This window comes from Hippoglossus hippoglossus, chromosome 21, assembly GCF_009819705.1.
Source record: "Hippoglossus hippoglossus isolate fHipHip1 chromosome 21, fHipHip1.pri, whole genome shotgun sequence".
NCBI lineage: Eukaryota > Metazoa > Chordata > Actinopteri > Pleuronectiformes > Pleuronectidae > Hippoglossus > Hippoglossus hippoglossus.
In genome coordinates, this window is record NC_047171.1 from 1130265 (window position 1) to 1148337 (window position 18073).

The following is an 18073-nucleotide window of genomic DNA, read 5'->3' on the forward strand; positions in this document are numbered from 1 at the left end:
AGTCAGTTTGAATTTGGCGCGTTACCATAGAGACAGAGTTTCATCAGGGTTTGAGTCTCGTCACTTTAGCAGAGGAGCCACAGTGACACCTGCTGGTTAAACTGGAACCACACAACCAAACAAACCACTGGGAAACGTTCAGCTCGCTCTTATTCTTTTTACTATTTCATCACGTATCCAGTCAGTAACTTTTATTAATTCACATCCTGACATTTACATGTAGCAAGAAAGAAACTGTCCAAGAATCCAAAACCACTAAATATTAAACTTATGATACAAAACCAGAACATGTTTTCATTGAAGAAGCTGGAACCAGAGAACGTTTGAGACACATTGGTTACAAAATAATATATATATATATATATATATATAATATAAATAACCTCACGTTGATCATTTATTAAGGAAATGTTTCACCTCACTGACGTCTGAGAGGATTTATAATTAAAGTAGAACTAAAGCAGCAGTAAAAGTTTTAAAACTGATGTGAAAGAAACAGTTTTATTGTCCAACAGTTTCTACAAGATCAATGAAATTCAACACAATGTCGACATCTGGCTCCGAGTGTGTGAGTGTGTGAGTGTGTGTGTGTGTGTGTGTGTGTGTGTGTGTGTGTGTGTGTGTGTGTGTGTCAGTAACGTGCACGGCGTCCCACAGTTTTACTTCATAGAGTAAATACAAACGATGGAGACAAAATAAAAACAAATAAAAAAGGCAGAAGTTGTCAGTACATTCATCACAGCAGGAAACGGTCCGTCTGTCCGTCTGCATCACGGCTGTGACACGGGAGTGTTAATCGATTGGTCGCTGCCCCGGACCAATCACATCCACCGCTCCTCCTCCTCTGACCAATAAGAAGCTGGTCCGTCTCGTGGCTCGATGGGATCATCAGAGTTCATCCTGCAGAGAAAACAACTTGAGTCAGACTCTTCTTCTCCGGATCGTTCACGTCGGAATTTAACACAAACAAGATATATTTACCTTTGATTTGCTGTGTAACCGTGGCAACAGCTGTTGTAGTCGCTGTTTGATGGTGTCAGCGATCATGTTAGAGTCCCGGCTGTTGATGGGTTCCCCACTGTGTTCGAACTGTCAACACACACACACAGCGTTACATCTTCTCCACCATGAACTCAAGTCCATCTTCGACTCTTTCACAATTAAACCTCAACTTGCTTGTTGTCAAATAGTGAAACAGGGGGAGGCTTTTATTGTGATAGTCACAGGAAATGCGTGAGTGTGTCTCCTCACCCTCCTTGTTCCCAGGTACGGGTAAAATCTGACTGTCGGGTAGGCGGTGATTCCAGCTGATTGACAGGTCTGATAATGAGCCTGACAGTCGACCTTCCCCGCTCGAATCTCCCCTTTGAGAATCTGTCAATCAGACAAACATTTGTCTCAGAACCTCGTAGAACCACAGAGAGAACGTCTCTTTAATTCTCAAAGGAAGAAGTTCTCTCACCCGAGCCAGGATCTCAAACTCTGGAGCAAAGTGTTGACAGGGTCCACACCAGGGGGCGTAAAAGTCCAGAACCCAGTGATCCCGACCCGACAGAACCTGAGACCTGAACGTCTCTGGAGTCAAGTCCACCGACGCTCTGGGTAAAGAACTGGACACACGACATGTTAGCGACATGGAAGCACACAGAGGACGGGACAGACAGACAGAGTCTCACCTCAGGGCCCACGACCTCAGTGACTGAGCGTCTCTGTGCCAACCATTATAACTCCTGCAGAGACAAATCCATAATCAGGGATGGGCAGTGTTTATTTTATGTGTATTTAAAATACCTTTTTGAAATACAAAGTAGTATTTTGTAATTTGTATTTGATAGATCTGATGAAAACTGTATTTTTCAAAGTGCGTTACATACATGAAGCGATCTGGTTGCCGGGCGTTGCCGGGGTACAGTCGGATTTCAGGGTACGCCCTCACACCCTGACTCTGACACAACGGCTGGAACCGCTGACAGTCAACCGAGCCGACCAGGATCTGACCCGACAGCAGCTGAGAGGAACAGAGAGAGACACTGACACTAGAGACTAAACTACGTCTGTGTGTTTTAAACATCAGGCAGTTTGTAGCTGCACAGGACAAAAGGTGTCTACAGACAAATAAACGTTAAGGTCTTTTAGTTGTTCTTGGTAAATTGTGTTTCAGTCACTTTATAAAAAGCCTCTGTACGTTGTGTGGCTGAGGTTAAATGTGTTGTGTTGTTGTACCCTGGCCATGCGTCTCCACTCAGGCATCAGCGCCTGACAGGGGCCACACCACGGAGCGTAGAAATCCACGGCCCAGATCTGCCCCTCAGCTCGACCTGCACACAAGTCACCGGAACAGAAAACGCTCCTTGAGTTAAACAACTGCACAAACAATTCAATAGTTTAAACTCTATAATCCTCACTTTGCTTTTAGATACTGAATCATTCTCTTTATGTCAAAAGTTTAAAAGCCCCGAAGTCTGTGGTGAAGTGAAATCCTCTCCTGCACAGAGAACTGTGTGTGAGTTAAACCTGTTTGAGTTTTACCTTTAACTCTCTCAGCGAAGCTGGAAGAATCCAGGACGACCACCGACGGATTCACCAGATCCTGCAGAGGCAGAAAGAAGTGATGTCACCGCCTGAACCTCACACGGCTGTGATGTCACGGTTCAGCTCAAAAGTTCAATAGTTAAATAGTATTTTATAGTTTTCGTTTTGTTTTTGAAACAACGTTTTCGTCTCGTCTCTTTTTCTTGGTGATATTGCGTCAACTTAGTCACAGTTTGTGTTTAGTCACAGTTTGTGTTTAGTAACAGTTTGTGTTTAGTAACAGTTTGTGTTTAGTAACAGTTTGTGTTTAGTCACAGTTTGTGTTTAGTAACAGTTTGTGTTTAGTCACAGTTTGTGTTTAGTAACAGTTTGTGTTTAGTCACAGTTTGTGTTTAGTAACAGTTTGTGTTTAGTAACAGTTTGTGTTTAGTCACAGTTTGTGTTTAGTAACAGTTTGTGTTTAGTAACAGTTTGTGTTTAGTCACAGTTTGTGTTTAGTCACAGTTTGTGTTTAGTAACAGTTTGTGTTTAGTCACAGTTTGTGTTTAGTAACAGTTTGTGTTTAGTAACAGTTTGTCTAGTCACAGTTTGTGTTTAGTAACAGTTTGTGTTTAGTAACAGTTTGTGTTTAGTAACAGTTTGTGTTTAGTAACAGTTTGTGTTTAGTCACAGTTTGTGTTTAGTCACAGTTTGTGTTTAGTCACAGTTTGTGTTTAGTAACAGTTTGTGTTTAGTAACAGTTTGTGTTTAGTCACAGTTTGTGTTTAGTAACAGTTTGTGTTTAGTAACAGTTTGTGTTTAGTCACAGTTTGTGTTTAGTCACAGTTTGTGTTTAGTCACAGTTTGTGTTTAGTCACAGTTTGTGTTTAGTCACAGTTTGTGTTTAGTCACAGTTTGTGTTTAGTCACAGTTTGTGTTTAGTCACAGTTTGTGTTTAGTCGCGTGTCGTCAGCGTCTCGACTCCATCGATGAAGAAGGTCGCTGATGAACATTTAGTCGTTTTCAGACATAAAGAGTTTACCAGAGTTTCCCTCCTCCAGAGAAAAGAGTTCCCTGCATCTATAGTTTGTCTTGACAACATTATCACGGCTGTAATTGTTGTCAGACTGTGAATTGTGGATATTATGTAGTATCACGATGTCATTGGTGTGATGTCATACCTGTATGAACTCCAGGATGCCGTCGGCTGAATGCTGTCCTTCATATTCATGAAGAGAGGAGCCGTTAAAGATCACTGTGGTGGGGTACGCTTGGATATTATACTGAGACACAGAGAGAAAAGGTTTTCAGTCTCTCTATCTGGTGATTAATGGTACAGTCCAGATGTGTGTGTGCTTACCCTGGAGCAGAGGTTGTGGTGGATGGTACAGTCCAGAGTTCCAAACTTCATCTGTCCAGCCAAGTGGATGGAAGCTTTCCTCAGCTCAGGGAGTAAAGCTCTGCACGGAGGACACCACTGCAAACACACATCAAACCTTTCTCAAACTAAAGTCTAACTCCGGACGTCACAGAGTTCACAAGTCTGATAAGTCCGATGTCTTGATTGACAGCCGAGAGTAACTCGTGATTGGTCAGGCGTGAGTATGGGCGGGACCTATGTCACCACAGACTCCCAATGACGTCACCGCCACATTATGGCAGCATCTGGACCCGAGATGTTTGGGCTTCATTTTTATTTAGTGGAAGGAAACGGAGACGTGTTGTTCATCTTAGTCATTGATTAGTTTTATCTACAGTCAAGTGTCAGACTCCGTCTCAACTCTGATGTTTGCTTGATTCTATTAAACTTTAAACACTGATTTACAAGCTCAGATCCAGAGCAACAGGGGTTTTCTACCGTTGCCATTAAAACCCTCATGTAACAAAGGGACATGTTTATATGTAAGTGACGTGGATCTGCGTCTCTGCGTCCGTCTCCCTATCCCTCATGTTTGTGTTGTAGGTGGAGCTCCGTCTCCAGCCCTGAAGGTAAACACGGAGTCAGTCGGTCATCGAGCAGCAGAGTTTCAAACATATAACAATCTGAGCTTAAGTCAAACGTATCAGTGATGACGTGGCCAGAAACCATTTCTGATCCCGTGCCTCCCTGCTGACGCATCGGCTTCATCACCACGGATTAGCTGTTATTAAAGAAGAGTGGTTACAAACCGGAGCAAAGAAGTCCACCAGCCACGGCTCCTTCCTGTCAGAGGGGAAGTTGTCGGGCTGCAGAGTCGTCACATGGGCGCGAACGCTGTCCTTCGCAAAACCCACGATGTTGTACAACACGTCTTTACCTGTGTGAAGACACAGGTTAGACAGACAGAGACTGAAGAGACGGACGAGCGTCCAAACAATGAGTCAATAAGTGAAGCAACTGAATTGACAAATCAATGAAAACGAGAATCTGTGGTTCAGTCCGTGGTTCAGTCCGTGGTTCAGTCCGTGGTTCAGTCCGTGGTTCAGTCCGTGGTTCAGTCCGTGGTTCAGTCCGTGGTTCAGTCTGTGGTTCAGTCCGTGGTTCAGTCTGTGGTTCAGTCCGTGGTTCAGTCCGTGGTACTGACCGTGGTGGATCTCGAAGTCGTGGATTCCCAGTCCTTTGAAAACAGCCACGCAGGGTTTATGGATGTAGAGAGACTGACACAGCGCCGAGTCTGTGATGCAGTTAACTCGACCGACCTGAGGAGACAGACAGGGTCAGACAGAGAGACAGACGGGGTCAGACAGAGAGACAGACGGGCAGAGAGACAGACAGAGAGACAGACAGAGAGACAGACAGACAGACAGACAGACAGACAGGTACCTGTATGTGGTCGTTCCTGAGGAAAGCCTGTAGCTTCTTATACTCGCTGGAGGTGGAGCTTCTGTCTCCAAATGTAAAACTGACCAACCAGCGATGACGGGCCAGTTTGCTCTGGACACAGGAAGTTACACATTATCACAAACTACAACCCGTCACCAGGTGCTGTCATCTTAACCTGTGGTTATATGTGTGTAGAGTTGTGTAGCCTTGTGAAGCCTTGTGTAGAGGTGTGTAGCGGTGTGTAGCGTTGTGTAGCGTTGTGTAGCGGTGTGTACCTGGAAGCTGTCAGTGGTCAGCAGTTCCATATCAGGCAGATGGTTCATGACCTGAGTGTAAACCTCTTTACAGTCCAGAGTATTCAGCCACTGAAACACAAACACACTGAGTCACTACTGCAGTACTACACACAGTATTACTACACACAACACTAACTTGTCCCCTCACAGGAAGTAATGTGTCCGTCACTCACCAGCACGCTGTCCTGTTGATCCAGAGACGAACCAGGAGGGAATAAAGCCGTCGCTCCGCCGGTCACCTGACAGACGGCAGAGAGAGAGTGAACACTAACAGATCAACTTCTCTGCCTCCACTTGTTTGGTGAGTTGAAGAATCACGTGTACATATTATTAATACTAGTATCAGTAGTACTGCAGTATAAACCTTACATGGAAACTGTGACAGAGCTGTTCCTCAGTGATGCAGTCCATCCATCCCACTTTCACCAGACCGTCCTGCATTCACACACATGGACGACAAGGTTCAGAAACTCTTTAACTCTACAGTTTATATAATCTAACTTTCAGAGTCATGTGACACGTGCAGGTGAAAACAAGGTGTAACGTGTAATTATTTACAATAAAACATTGAACTAAAATAGTAATGTCGCATTCTCACCAACATTCCTGCCAACTTCTGTGTTGTTCTCGGCTCCAGACAATCTGAGACGGAGGGAGGGACACGTTAGCATGGACACGTTAGCATGGACACGTTAGCATGGACACGTTAGCATGGACACATGTGACACGTGTGAGAACTCTTCCAGGCATAAACAGAGAAAGTCACGAGCACTCGAGTGTTACCTCCAGTGTCGGAGCAGAAGGTGATGAGCCAGCCGAGCCCTGACGAGAACGCACTCTCGATCTCGCTGAACACGTTTCCTGTAAAACAACCGGTCGCACTCACAGGTCAAATTCACGAGTCTGGTGATACGACTGAATCCTGATTTACAGTTTAATGTGGAACAGTTGGGAGTCGCTCACCTTGCCAGAGCTGAGTGACGGTGGTGGTGATGAACTGCATGGAGAAGCGAACCAGCTCGTCTTTAGAACGCTCCCCGTTAAACTTCTCCGGTTTCTGTAGAAGAGTTTTATTAACCATCGTTAACAGATGAGTATGGATTCTGAATCCTCACTCGCTCAGTTCATCAGCTGATTAGTGAAACGTCTATGAACCGACCTGTCCTGATTTGAATATGAACAGACTGGGGTAACTGTTGATCCCTTTCCTCCGGCACAGGTGGTTGTTGTCTCCACAGTTCACGGCTCCAATCCTGATCACTGCGTCCATCTCTTTGGCAAACTCCCTCCACTGAGACACAGACACATGTTATTCACACTCGGCTACAATCCACCACTGCTTTCATCTATTAAACACAGACAGGATGATTAATATAGACAACAAGATATGAGAAAAAGGGAATCCAGGTTTAATATGTTTAGTTTGCTGTGCGGGGGGGTGTCATGGTGTCGTTACCGTTGGCGCCAGCTCGTGACAATGGGAGCATCGTGGGAAATAGAAGTTGATGAACCAGATTTCTCCGGAGTTCACTGCCGCCTCTGAAACAAAAAGCCGTTACTACCAACAAAGATCAGTTGGACTGAGCGTCGTCCAGACTGAGTTAGAGTTGAAAATAATCCCACTCACCGAAATCTCCGCTGTCCAGTGTGATGATCTCTAAATCATCGTCATAGATACCTGAACAGAGACAGTAAACCATTAAACAACTCTCAGTAAACTTACATGTGAGCGTTCTTACTGGAGAGACGTACCAAAGTCATAGCGGTAGAAGTTCCAGCTCTCGTAGCGTCCTCCCTGCTGCTCGTCCAATCCCTTTTCTCCATATTTGTCGTATTTCTTCCGGAGGTCTTCATCCTTCAGAACCTCGTAAGCTCGATTCACCTCCACGAACTTATCGTGGGCCGAGGAGTCGCCCTGCAGCACGACAGGTTCAGGGTCAGGGTTTAGAGTTTAAATGTGCAGAAGGTGTTTCAGGGAACATCAGAGGGATTCTCTCAAGGTTCAGAGCTTCTCAGAGTAACTCACAGGGTTTTTGTCGGGGTGCATGGTGAGCGCCAGCTTCTTGAAGGCCTGTCGTATCTCCCTGGTCGTCGCCTCCCTGCTGACTCTCAGCAGACCGTAGTAGTCTCGGCCTTCCGCCCAAACCGCCGCCATCATGGCGACGGAGAGCAGCAATGGCAGCGTTAACCGGACGTGGCGGCGCCGCTGAACCCCGAGGACAACCCTGAACCCCATCACCTGTCCTCCCAGTGCAACCACCACGACCACCGGAGGAGCTGGAACACACAGATACAAACATCATTCTGAGGATGAGCGAGGACGAGCAGGTGAAGACGTCCAACCAGCAACTCAGCCAAACACATCCTGGGTTTAATATCATGTAAACTAAGGATTTTCAAAGTCAATATAACAAATACACACTTTCCTCTGACAGATGTGAACAGTTTGCAGAGAACTATTGATCTTTATGTATTTAAGTAACATGGATGCACCATGATCAGAGCTGCGTTTCACCCCCGTCTGTGTTTGTGTTATGGAAGCAACAAGTAAAGCTGAATCTAATCAAATCTACATTAACTCATCAGTGGATGTCCAGCATGACGTGTGACACCTTTAGTTGAGGTTTGGGTGGAGTGGCTGAGAGCAAGGGAGCGGTCCCTCTGTTAACTACGTCCCACCATCCCCCCCTCACGTCCCTTCACGTCCCCCTCACGTCCCCCTCACGTCCCCTCGGGCTGCAGTAAGAGCAGGATTCTTACAGCTGCTCATTCAAGTATTTACTCTGTAAGCAGATACTGAGTTCAAACCGATTCAGATAGGAACTAGGGAGAATAAGTGGAAGTAGTTGTCTGAGGATTGTACCTGTGATTTCACACTGCTGGATAGATACACTCAGATTTACATGTTTCACTGTTTCTGGTAGTTTCTAGATTTATTAACTGGAAAAAAAACATTAAGCAATTAATCATTAAAGAGTAAATGTGTTAGTTGCAGCCCTACCTCCAGCACACACTGCACACCCTGCACACACACACACACACACACTACACACCCTGCACACACACACTCTGCACGCACACACTGCACGCACACACGCACGCGCGCACACACGCACACACACACACACACACACACACACACACACACACACACACACACACACACTCATATGTCATCGCTTTGGACAGTAATAGTTATTTGCTGCCTTTATCTGGTTTATGAGACCAGAGCATCAACACAGTTCGAGCAGCTGGAGGAATCACTCAGAACATGGAGCCAGAGTCTGAATCTATGAACTACATTATATATAAACTATATATATATAAAACATATAAATGTGAATATGAAAACATAAATCTAAAGTGTCAGTAAAACACTAGTTAACATGTTTATAACTACAACCAGAGACACTGTGTGAAGCTCATATCAGACAAACAGAGGTCACAGGTTATTCTCATCCACAGATTGAAATCTGAATTTTCTCTCATGTAGTTTCTCTTTAGAGAAGCTACACTGAGCTACACTGAGCTAAGCTAGCAGCTAGCTCCGCTCTGCAGCATTAATAACAGCCTGCAGGCTAATTAGCCACTTAGCTCAACAGCGACATTCTGTTTCCTGTTGAAGATCAAATGAATCAGTTCTGATGTAAAAGAATCAAAAGCATCAGCTCGTTACCGGAGAGTCGCGTCAACTTCAGAGAGAGAAACACAGGATCCGGTTCAGGACCCGGTTCAGGATCCGGTTCACACTGCAGACTGTGAAGAGCTTCACACCGGCATCAAGCTACAGCCACGTCACACACACTTCCGCTTCCGCTCACTGCATGTCACAATAAAAACACAACATGGCCGTGAATTGTGAGACAGACAAAATATTTAGCATCAGACTTTTCAAAATAAAGTAAGTTAAGTAGAATTGTCTGCTCTATTTTCTTCTTTTATTTTGACATCAACACTTTAGTTAATTTTAACGTCATTTTATTTTGTCTACGTCACTGAAACTTACAACAGGCGGCTCGCTGGACGCATGCTGATGACGTAGGCTTGAAAGCTTGGTGCGTTCAAGCCTCACGTTTTTTTGTTTGATTGCTCATTTTGTGTAACATCACATGAAAATGGGTTGAGGTTGTTGATATATAAGGAAAATATGTATTTATACTATTCACCTGTATTTATCTGTTTATAGCAACTGAACACCACTGTAAATATTGTAAGTTATAGCATCACTTAAGCTGTAGTACTCACGTTCCTGCACTTATCTGTATTAATACTGCCTTTGCACTTCTGGTTGGATACAAACTGTATTTCATTGGCGTTGTACTTGTGCTCTGCACAATGGCAATAAAGGCTAATCTAATCTTATTCTTACTCACCTGTGGTTAAATGGTTCAAAGTCATTTTTCATGTTTCTAAGAACAAACGTTTACATCGATGCCATGAAATATCTACAGAAGTTATTCCGACTGTACGGTCGTGCAACCTGTGTAACCACAAGGGAGCAGATCTATCAACTTGTATTTCAAATTCCAAAATGACTAATCGTGAATAAAAAAAAGTCTGTATGTGTTTTTAATCCCTGTGGAAACAAAGTGTGATAATTGTATTTCTATATTGTTGTTCTGTATTTTTATGCATTTTTATACTGATATGACCTGAGTCCGAAATAAAGCTAAACTAAACTAATTGTACAAACCTTTTAAAATGAATGCAGGAATGTACCATTGAGACATGTCAAAACAAAGTGAAATTAAAATTTGCCCAATAAAAAGAGAAACAAATTTTATGAGTGACGCTTAAGAGTCGACTTCCCTGAACGCCTCTCCTAATGACGCAGTGTGAATGCGCCGGAAGCAGTAGTGTTAGCTGCGGTGCTTCCCACCACGTCTCCAGCGTCTGTGAAACAAACCGTCGAGCAGATATTAAACGTCTTTAACTGACCGGAAGTCTTCAGCTTCACTTTATTAGATTTATCACCAACTGACAGTGTCCGTGACGCTTAGTGGCAGCTTAGCACGTAGCTTTGCTAGCCTCATTAGCCAGCTAACTAGCTAGCGCGGTGCCTGGCGTCATTTCCTACTTTTGAAAATCGCGGCCTGAAGAAGAAGCAGAGAAGATGGAGCTTCAAGGTAACTGACTTTTTATCTCATGTTATTTATATATGAATAATCTGTTAGCTCAGTGTTAGCACAGTGTTAGCTGTTAGCTGCTAGCTGCTGTTTTTCATAAAAGTTCAAACATGTTGATTGTCGAAGTTCAACAGTTTTAAAGTGAAGGAGGAAAAAGTTCAAATCTCTTGATAAGTTCTGTTTTCAAAGTATCTTTGATCAAAATGAATCGATCATATCTCACATTTTCTTTAACCTCCTGCAAACTGTAATTTAATAAATGTGTGTTTTTACCTTTGTGTTAGACTTTAGTGTTTTTAGTTTATTATTCCTTCCTTTCATTTCCTGCTGCTGGTCTGGATTTTATATAATATTTAATTCATGTTATTAATGAGAATTATAATCTTCCATCAGAAGTGATGACAACAGTGTGATGTGTCAATACATTGGGTTCGGTTAGACTTCTAGATTCACTTCCATGATAAATCTGGACCTCAGCATCCACACTGGTTTGAATCTTTGTCAAAACAAGACATTTGAGGATATAACCTCATTTTATTTAACAATTGTTTTGATATTCAATCAGAAGAACAATAATTGGCAGATGAATCAATGATGAAAATATCAGTAGTTGTCCTCGATATTCTTGTTTTGTGGTTTAAACTAACTGAGGCCTAACGTCTCCTCACACTTCAGTTACTGACGTTCTCTTTATTTAACGTAGGAGAAATGTTCAGTCGAATTCCTGTTACATGCCATCGTCTCTCAGGCGCCAGCCTCCGTATCGGTCTGTGGCTGCTTGTTAACAACCAACCGTCTCACTCTCTGTCAGTGGGAACTGAACCGATGACCCTGGGCTCTCCCACCTCCCCGAAGCCGACCTCCGGAGCTCAGTTCCTGCCTGGCTTTCTGATGGGCGACCTGCCAGCCCCAGCCACGCCGCAGCCACGCCCCTTCAGCCTCAGCATCCTCGAGAGCACAGGTTCGCCCAGAGGTTGTCAGGAGGACACACCCACCTGCAGATCAGCTGATTGTTGTTTCTTCTGTGAATTTGTTAAAGTGTCCCGTCTTTCATTTTAGGATGTGGAGGTTCGGCCCCTCAGCCCGTTGTTCCCACCCCCAAAGACAAAAGTGGAGCCCCACCTGTCCGGAGTATCCGTGATGACCTGGTCACTGTAGGAACGCCCCTCAGTGCTCACAGACAGGTTAGCACGCGGCACAATACAAAATCACTTTGAACTCAACAAAAGTTCCCAGAGTGACACATTTGGTTTAAACTTTAGAGTTGGGAGTAGAAATATCATCTTAACAAAAGACATCTCAGAGGATCTAGTCTTTTAGGATCAGCAGGAGAAACTCAGGGAAAGATATTCTACGACAGGAAAGATGTTTAGGTCACAATCAGCTCCTGAAGAGAGAAGTGGTTTTTGTGACTGAAACTTTGCAAGATGCAGATGAGAGACGATGTGGGCGCTGCACAAATCAATGTCCTCACATATCAATGTCCTCACAACTCAATGTCCTCACAACTCAATGTCCTCACAACTCCACAGTTTTTCCATTCAGGGAAATGCATCTTTGAAACAGATGATTTTTTCAGAACTAACGATACAAAACCTTCCGAAACCCAAACCCATGTTCTCTCTCTCTCTCCGTCTCTCTTCAGTCTTTTCCAGTCATGCACACACCTCTGTCTGGACGTCAGGCCTCAACTCCAGGAACAGGTACAGACTGATAATATTACTACTGCTGGTACTACTAACTCACTAGTAGTACTAACATCGATTACTTGTCCTCCCTTTTTATGACCTCCATGTATAAAGCTGGAGAACTCTTCAACAACACAAGAACAATACAGAGATTAGAAAGGTAAACGTAATGTTGGATTTGTTCTTAAAGGATCGTGAACTGGATCTGTACTTAAATCTCACACAATGGATTCAAGTCTCTGTCTACAACAAGCAAATATCATCAGATTTATCAACCTGCCAATTATTCTTTAAAACAATATTCATTCTGCCAATTCTTGGATATTTTGAAGAATATCTGTCATTTGAATTTACACGTTTCTGCCAAAGTCAACAGCAGCAGCTCAACTTATCAACTTTGTAAACATAGTTTATGGCAGAACTGTTGTACTGACTTTGCAGTATTTTACAGGTGTTTCTGATAAAGTGACCACTCAGTGTAAGTCTCTCTCTCTCTCTCTCTCTCTCTCTCTCTCTCTCTCTCTCTCTCTCTCTCTCTCTCTCTCTCTGTCTCTCTCTCTCTCTCTCTCTCTCTCTCTCTCTCTCTCTCTCTCTCTCTCTCTCTCTGTTCTCTCTGTCTCCTCTCTCTCTGTCTCTCCCCTCTCCTCTCTGTCCTCTCTGTCCTCTCTGTCTCTCTCCCTCTGTCTCTCTCTCTGCAGGTGTGCAGCAGCTGTGTCTGTCTCCAGCTCAGGTGGATCCGTTTTACAGTCAGGGAGAATCTTTATCATCGGACGATCAGCTGGATCAGACCTGGGTCACCGTCTTTGGGTATTTTTATTCCTCAATAAACTGATGCACTGCTGAATAGAGTATGAAACAAGTACACGGTACATGTTTATGCAGTATAATAAGTGTGTGTGTGTGTGTGTGTGTGTGTGTGTTAGTTTCCCTCCAGCCTCGGCCTCCTACATCCTGCTGCAGTTCGCTCAGTATGGAAACATCCTCAAACACACGGTGAGATGGAACACAAACATAGTCCCTTCTATCTTCGTGAGGTCCCTCGTTGTCTTGATGCGTTCTCCACCCGCTGCCTGAGCAAAGCCATCACAACTTAACACCGAACAGTCGAAATGTGATGTCATTGTTTGTCAGACTGAAGCTGTTCACAGCAACAACAAGCTGAAGCACAGACTGTGTCACATGAACTAGAGACAGGTCTGAAGATGGTCACATGTTAACTGAGCTCTCAAACCTTTAATCTCAGGTATAAAACGTGTAATAAGGAAGATGTTGTCTCTCTCACAGCCTCACAAATCCTCGTAGTGTTGAGCAAGTGTTGGACTGAATGTGAGGCTCTGTGCTGACATCGGCATATTCACCAACTTGTTTTGTCGGCGCAGCCGCTGAACTACAACTGCACCAACTGCACATTCACTCCTCTGAGCAGAAGTAAAACACCTACATGTCTGTGGTGTCCAGGTGTCTGTGTACCTGCACATGAGTTAAACTGAGGCTTGGTATTTACTGAACGTTTGAGACAGAGAGCACTGATATCAGATCAGTTTAGGTTTCTGAATCAGTCGCTGGATGGAAAAAGTCATATTGATGCGTCCACTTATCCTGTGAGCATCGCAGGGAGCTGAGCCAATCCCAGCTGACATTGGGTGAGAGGCGGGGCTGCAGCCCACAGGCTCCAGACTAACGTTTCCATCTAAAGCTGTAAACTGAACACGAAACCTCTCAGTCGGTGCATTATAAAGAATCTTAACTGAGCCATGTCACAATGACACAAAGTAAACTTCAATTCTGTTCAGGTTCCAATAACTTGTGGTGAGTGTTGGTGTTTGAAGTTAAAGTGTGAAGTGATCTCAGGTCAGTGTGGAGGACGAAACTCGATCAAACACACTCACCAGATAAATGTTTGTCTCACCACTGCGACCAAGGAACATTTTTAATGGCACATCACTGATGCTGAAAAAGCAAAGTCGGCACCTTGATCAGTGAATCGACGTAGAGTAGGACTCAAGAAACTCAGATCATACAGAATAATGGTGATATATTGACAGAAACATTGGTGAAGTAGTAATGGAAACATTGAAGTATGAAAGGAAACATTGAAGTATTGACAGAAACCTTGATGTGTTGACAGATGGCGTCTCCTGGTAACTGGATGCACCTTCAGTATCAGTCCAGGCTTCAGGCCAGAAAAGCTCTGTCGAAGGATGGGAAAGTGTTTGGTGATGCCATCATGGTGGGAGTGAAACCCTGTATAGACAAGGTCAGTGTCTGTTTACCTACCGGTGTTTGTCTGTTTCTCTGCCGTCTGATTGGTCCTACGCAACAGGTGACAGCTTGAACTGACCGAAGTCGTTTCTCTCTCTCTCTCTCTCTCTCTCTCTCTCTCTCTCTCTCAGAGTGTGATGGACAGCAGCGAAGCCGTCTCCGCTCACCTCTCCTCCGCCCTCCCCTCCACTCCTCGCTCGGCCATCAGACCGCTCAGCGCCGCCTACAGGAGCTCCAGCAGCGACTACCAGGTGACCTCTGACCCCAGGACTCACTCTGGCTCTATTTTAAAGTCTGCATTTGTTTTCATTTGAACTTGGAACTTCAGAAATAAACCTCTGTGTGTCCGTCTTCAGGTGGTAGCCGACAGACAGACGCCCAGGAAGGACAACAGCATAGTTTCCAAAGCGATGGAGTACATGTTCGGCTGGTGACGTTGCACAGTGCATTATGGGATACAGCAGCCTCGTGGGAGAGAGGAGAATCAACAGATGAACTTTCTGTTTGTGTGTGTGTGTGCGTGCGCGTGTGAATGAATTTCTCTTATAACTGTCTTTTTTACTGTTTGTCAATAAAGTTGTCTGATTTGAATCCAGTGAATTGTCACTCAGAGGTGCTGTTCTCTAAGCAGCCACATGGCGGCGCTGTCACGTGGCCAAAGGTTCGTGGGCACTCAAACGTTCCAGCTCTACAGAGTTTGAGTGTTTGAGCTCCAACGTCCTTTGTTTCTGTTTGAAAACAGACGTTGAAGCTGCTGCAGAGATTCACTCTGTTTAGTGTGAGACATAAATGTGTCAAGAACATGGAGCATGTTTTCAAAAAGTCAGTTTATATTTCATTTTCTATTTGGAATATTTGAGACAGATCACATGTTCACAGAAACCAGAGCTCGTGCTCGTGTGGAGTTTAAACACATTATATAAGGAAGTGTTTATGTAACCGCTCTCACCTCACACCTACTTTGCTCTGGATCGAGTTCAGCAACATATTTGGAGGAAGAAGGTGCAGCCCGGTGTCTGTCCGTCACCGTGACTCATGGGTCGTGACTCACGGAGCCGACACTCGAGGGTTAAACAGTGATGTCAAAATACACAGAGACGCTGCTCAGATCAGTGACTGAGGGAAAAGTAGCAGTGGTGGAAGTTTGGAACCTGAAGTAAAAGTACAAATCGACTAATAAGATGAGATTTACCTGTGTTGATCTTCTCTGGAGGAAATCTTCAATTGACAGCAGAACAAGGAAAGTTGAGACACAAGGGGAAAACTAAGTAAGAATAATAAGTATGAAAATAGAAATAATATATAAAAGGCTGTATTTCTTATGTGCACTCCAAAGATAAGTAAACAGATTCCTTGTCCTAGATAATATTTGTTTAAATAATAATTTGAATAAATGATTTGCCTCATCATATATTTAAATTTATTTTTGATAAATTAAATATCCAAAGTAATTAAAGTTGTCAGTTAACTGTAGTCGAGTCAAAAGTGAAATATTCTCTGTGAAATGTGAGAAATAGAAATATAAAGCAGAAGTAATCTGAAAGTCAGTTACTTTTCTCCACAACCAGAAGGACAGAAACATGTCGACTGAATAACGATTCTGGATTTAAAAGAACTATGAGGAACTATCAGTGGGGGGGGGGGGATTCCTCTGTCATTTCAGAAGCTGACCGTTCTCCTACTAACCAATTACCTCTGGTTTAACTTATCCTAGTGACATATGGTCGGCTGCTGCAGCAGGAGATAAATGACAAGAACAGGCATCACAGGCTGGAGAACGCACAACAGAGGGCAGAGCGCCAGAGAAACCTGGCGGCGAGGGGGAGGGTCGACGGAGAGGCTTTAACTGAGCTTATGTTTGACCTTTGTGACCTTCAGGGACATCTGACCCTGTTTGGTTAGAGGAGGGTCGGCCACACATTCTCAACAAGTTGTGGTTCATTGTTAATACACACAGATAATAAAGGCTTCTCTGATCTGCAGCTTTGTGTTGCACAGATTATGACACAATAGAAACCTGGCTACTGTAAAAAAAAAACACCCCCCCACACACTAATTTTATATATATACACTCATTTTATATATATATATGAACAAGAAACCCAAACTGAAAGACACACGAGATGACTACACACGTCTCTGTGGTTGTTTTGATTCACTTTAAAGTCCTTTAGCATCTTTTTGTGTTGAACCTTCAACCGTGTGAATCCTTATCCTGGTCATTTTGTATCTCTATGTTAATTTGTTCCTGTTTATGTAACTTCTCTGTCTCTCTGAGGTCGTTGTCTTCATGTTTGTGGTTATTGTTTACCTCATCTATTGCATGTTTGTGGTCGTTTTGCCTCATGTTGTCATTTAGCATCTCTGTGAATTAGTTTTGCATCAATTTGTGGCAAACTCTGTGTGTGAGTGTCTGTTTTGTGTCTGTAGGTGGTCGTTGGTATCTCTATGGTCATTATTGATTCACTATGCTAGTTTTGCATGTGATCTTTTGGGGTTTTGTGTCTCTTTGTGGTAGTTTTACATCTCTGTGGAGTAGTTATTTGTGTATTTGTGGTACTTTTCCATGTATTTGTGACAGGTTGCATCTCTTTGTGATTGTTTTGTGTCTGTTTATGGTCATTTTGTATTCCTGCAGTTATATATATCACTGTAGTCATTTTGTAGGTATTTGTTAAAATTTGTGTTTGTTTGTGGTTGTTTTTTGTCGGTCTGTGGTCATTTTGTATCTCTACAGTCATTTATTCCCTCGTTGTGGTAGTTTTGTATCTTTGTATTAATTTGAATCTATTTGTGGAAGCTTTGCATCTTTCTGTTGTTGTATTGCATCTAATTAAAGTAGTTTCTCATTGAATCCAGCTTTAATGTAATAGTTCTGGTCTCAGATCAGTTTCAGTTCTGTCTTCAGATCAGTTTCAGGTCCAGTTCTGATCTCAGATCAGTTTAAGGTCCAGTTCTGGTCTCAGATCAGTTTCAGTTTCAGTTCTTTCTTCAGATCAGGTTTAGTTCTGGTCTCAGATCAGTTTCAGTTTCAGTTCTGGTCTCAAATCAGTTTCAGTTCTGCTCTCAGCTCAGGTTAGTACTGGTCTCAGATCAGGTCCAGTTCTGGTCTCAGATCAGTTTCAGGTCGGGTTCTGGTCTCAGATCAGTTTCAGGTACAGTTCTGGTCTCAGATCAGTTTCAGTTCTGGTCTCAGATCAGTTTCATGTCGGGTTCTGGTCTCAGATCAGTTTCAGGTCGGGTTCTGGTCTCAGATCAGTTTCAGTTCTGGTCTCAGATCAGTTTCAGTTCTGGTCTCAGATCAGTTTCAGTTCTGGTCTCAGATCAGTTTCAGGTACAGTTCTGGTCTCAGATCAGTTTCAGGTTAGTACTGGTCTCAGATCAGGT

The 18073-nt window shown here is 43.6% G+C and overlaps 2 protein-coding genes across 3 annotated transcripts; one reads left to right on the plus strand and one right to left on the minus strand.

Annotated features, from left to right (window-relative positions):
- Positions 1 to 615: 615 nt before the first annotated feature.
- On the minus strand, positions 616 to 9417 carry dnajc10 (DnaJ (Hsp40) homolog, subfamily C, member 10). The gene is made up of 25 exons (XM_034573283.1): positions 9287 to 9417; positions 7637 to 7887; positions 7363 to 7525; positions 7238 to 7288; positions 7067 to 7149; positions 6770 to 6901; positions 6574 to 6667; positions 6394 to 6471; positions 6209 to 6252; positions 5980 to 6045; positions 5784 to 5849; positions 5590 to 5679; positions 5315 to 5425; positions 5076 to 5190; positions 4681 to 4808; positions 3872 to 3988; positions 3693 to 3794; positions 2530 to 2590; positions 2224 to 2318; positions 1875 to 2008; positions 1677 to 1730; positions 1463 to 1610; positions 1252 to 1374; positions 982 to 1089; positions 616 to 900 (listed from the first exon to the last, which is right to left on the minus strand). The coding sequence occupies exons 2-25, from the start codon at positions 7844 to 7846 to the stop codon at positions 889 to 891; spliced, it is 2385 nt and encodes a 794-aa protein (XP_034429174.1). The 5' UTR covers positions 7847 to 7887; positions 9287 to 9417; the 3' UTR covers positions 616 to 888.
- A 1023-nt stretch (positions 9418 to 10440) lies between these two features.
- Positions 10441 to 15281, plus strand: nup35 (nucleoporin 35). 2 transcript variants are annotated; one of them, XM_034573317.1, is made up of 9 exons: positions 10441 to 10736; positions 11548 to 11697; positions 11796 to 11920; positions 12382 to 12439; positions 13123 to 13231; positions 13348 to 13417; positions 14553 to 14681; positions 14818 to 14937; positions 15043 to 15281. In XM_034573317.1, exons 1-9 carry the CDS (start codon positions 10724 to 10726, stop codon positions 15118 to 15120), a joined length of 852 nt encoding a protein of 283 aa, XP_034429208.1. In that variant the 5' UTR covers positions 10441 to 10723; the 3' UTR covers positions 15121 to 15281. The 2 variants fall into 2 exon arrangements, with proteins under 2 accessions (XP_034429208.1, XP_034429206.1); XM_034573315.1 differs by having other exon boundaries at positions 10444 to 10736; positions 12382 to 12442; positions 13120 to 13231.
- Positions 15282 to 18073: the final 2792 nt, after the last annotated feature.

Coding starts and splice junctions, on each gene's coding strand:
- dnajc10 (XM_034573283.1), bottom strand. CDS start 7,846: ATGGGGTTCAGGGTTGTCCTCGGGGTTCAGCGGCGCCGCCACGTCCGG. Junction 6,472..6,573: donor CGTCACTCAGCTCTGGCAAG/GTGAGCGACTCC, acceptor GTTGTTTTACAG/GAAACGTGTTCAGCGAGATC. Junction 1,090..1,251: donor CGTACCTGGGAACAAGGAGG/GTGAGGAGACAC, acceptor GTGTGTTGACAG/TTCGAACACAGTGGGGAACC.
- nup35 (XM_034573315.1), top strand. Junction 13,418..14,552: donor GAAACATCCTCAAACACACG/GTGAGATGGAAC, acceptor ATGTGTTGACAG/ATGGCGTCTCCTGGTAACTG. Junction 14,682..14,817: donor TGAAACCCTGTATAGACAAG/GTCAGTGTCTGT, acceptor TCTCTCTCTCAG/AGTGTGATGGACAGCAGCGA.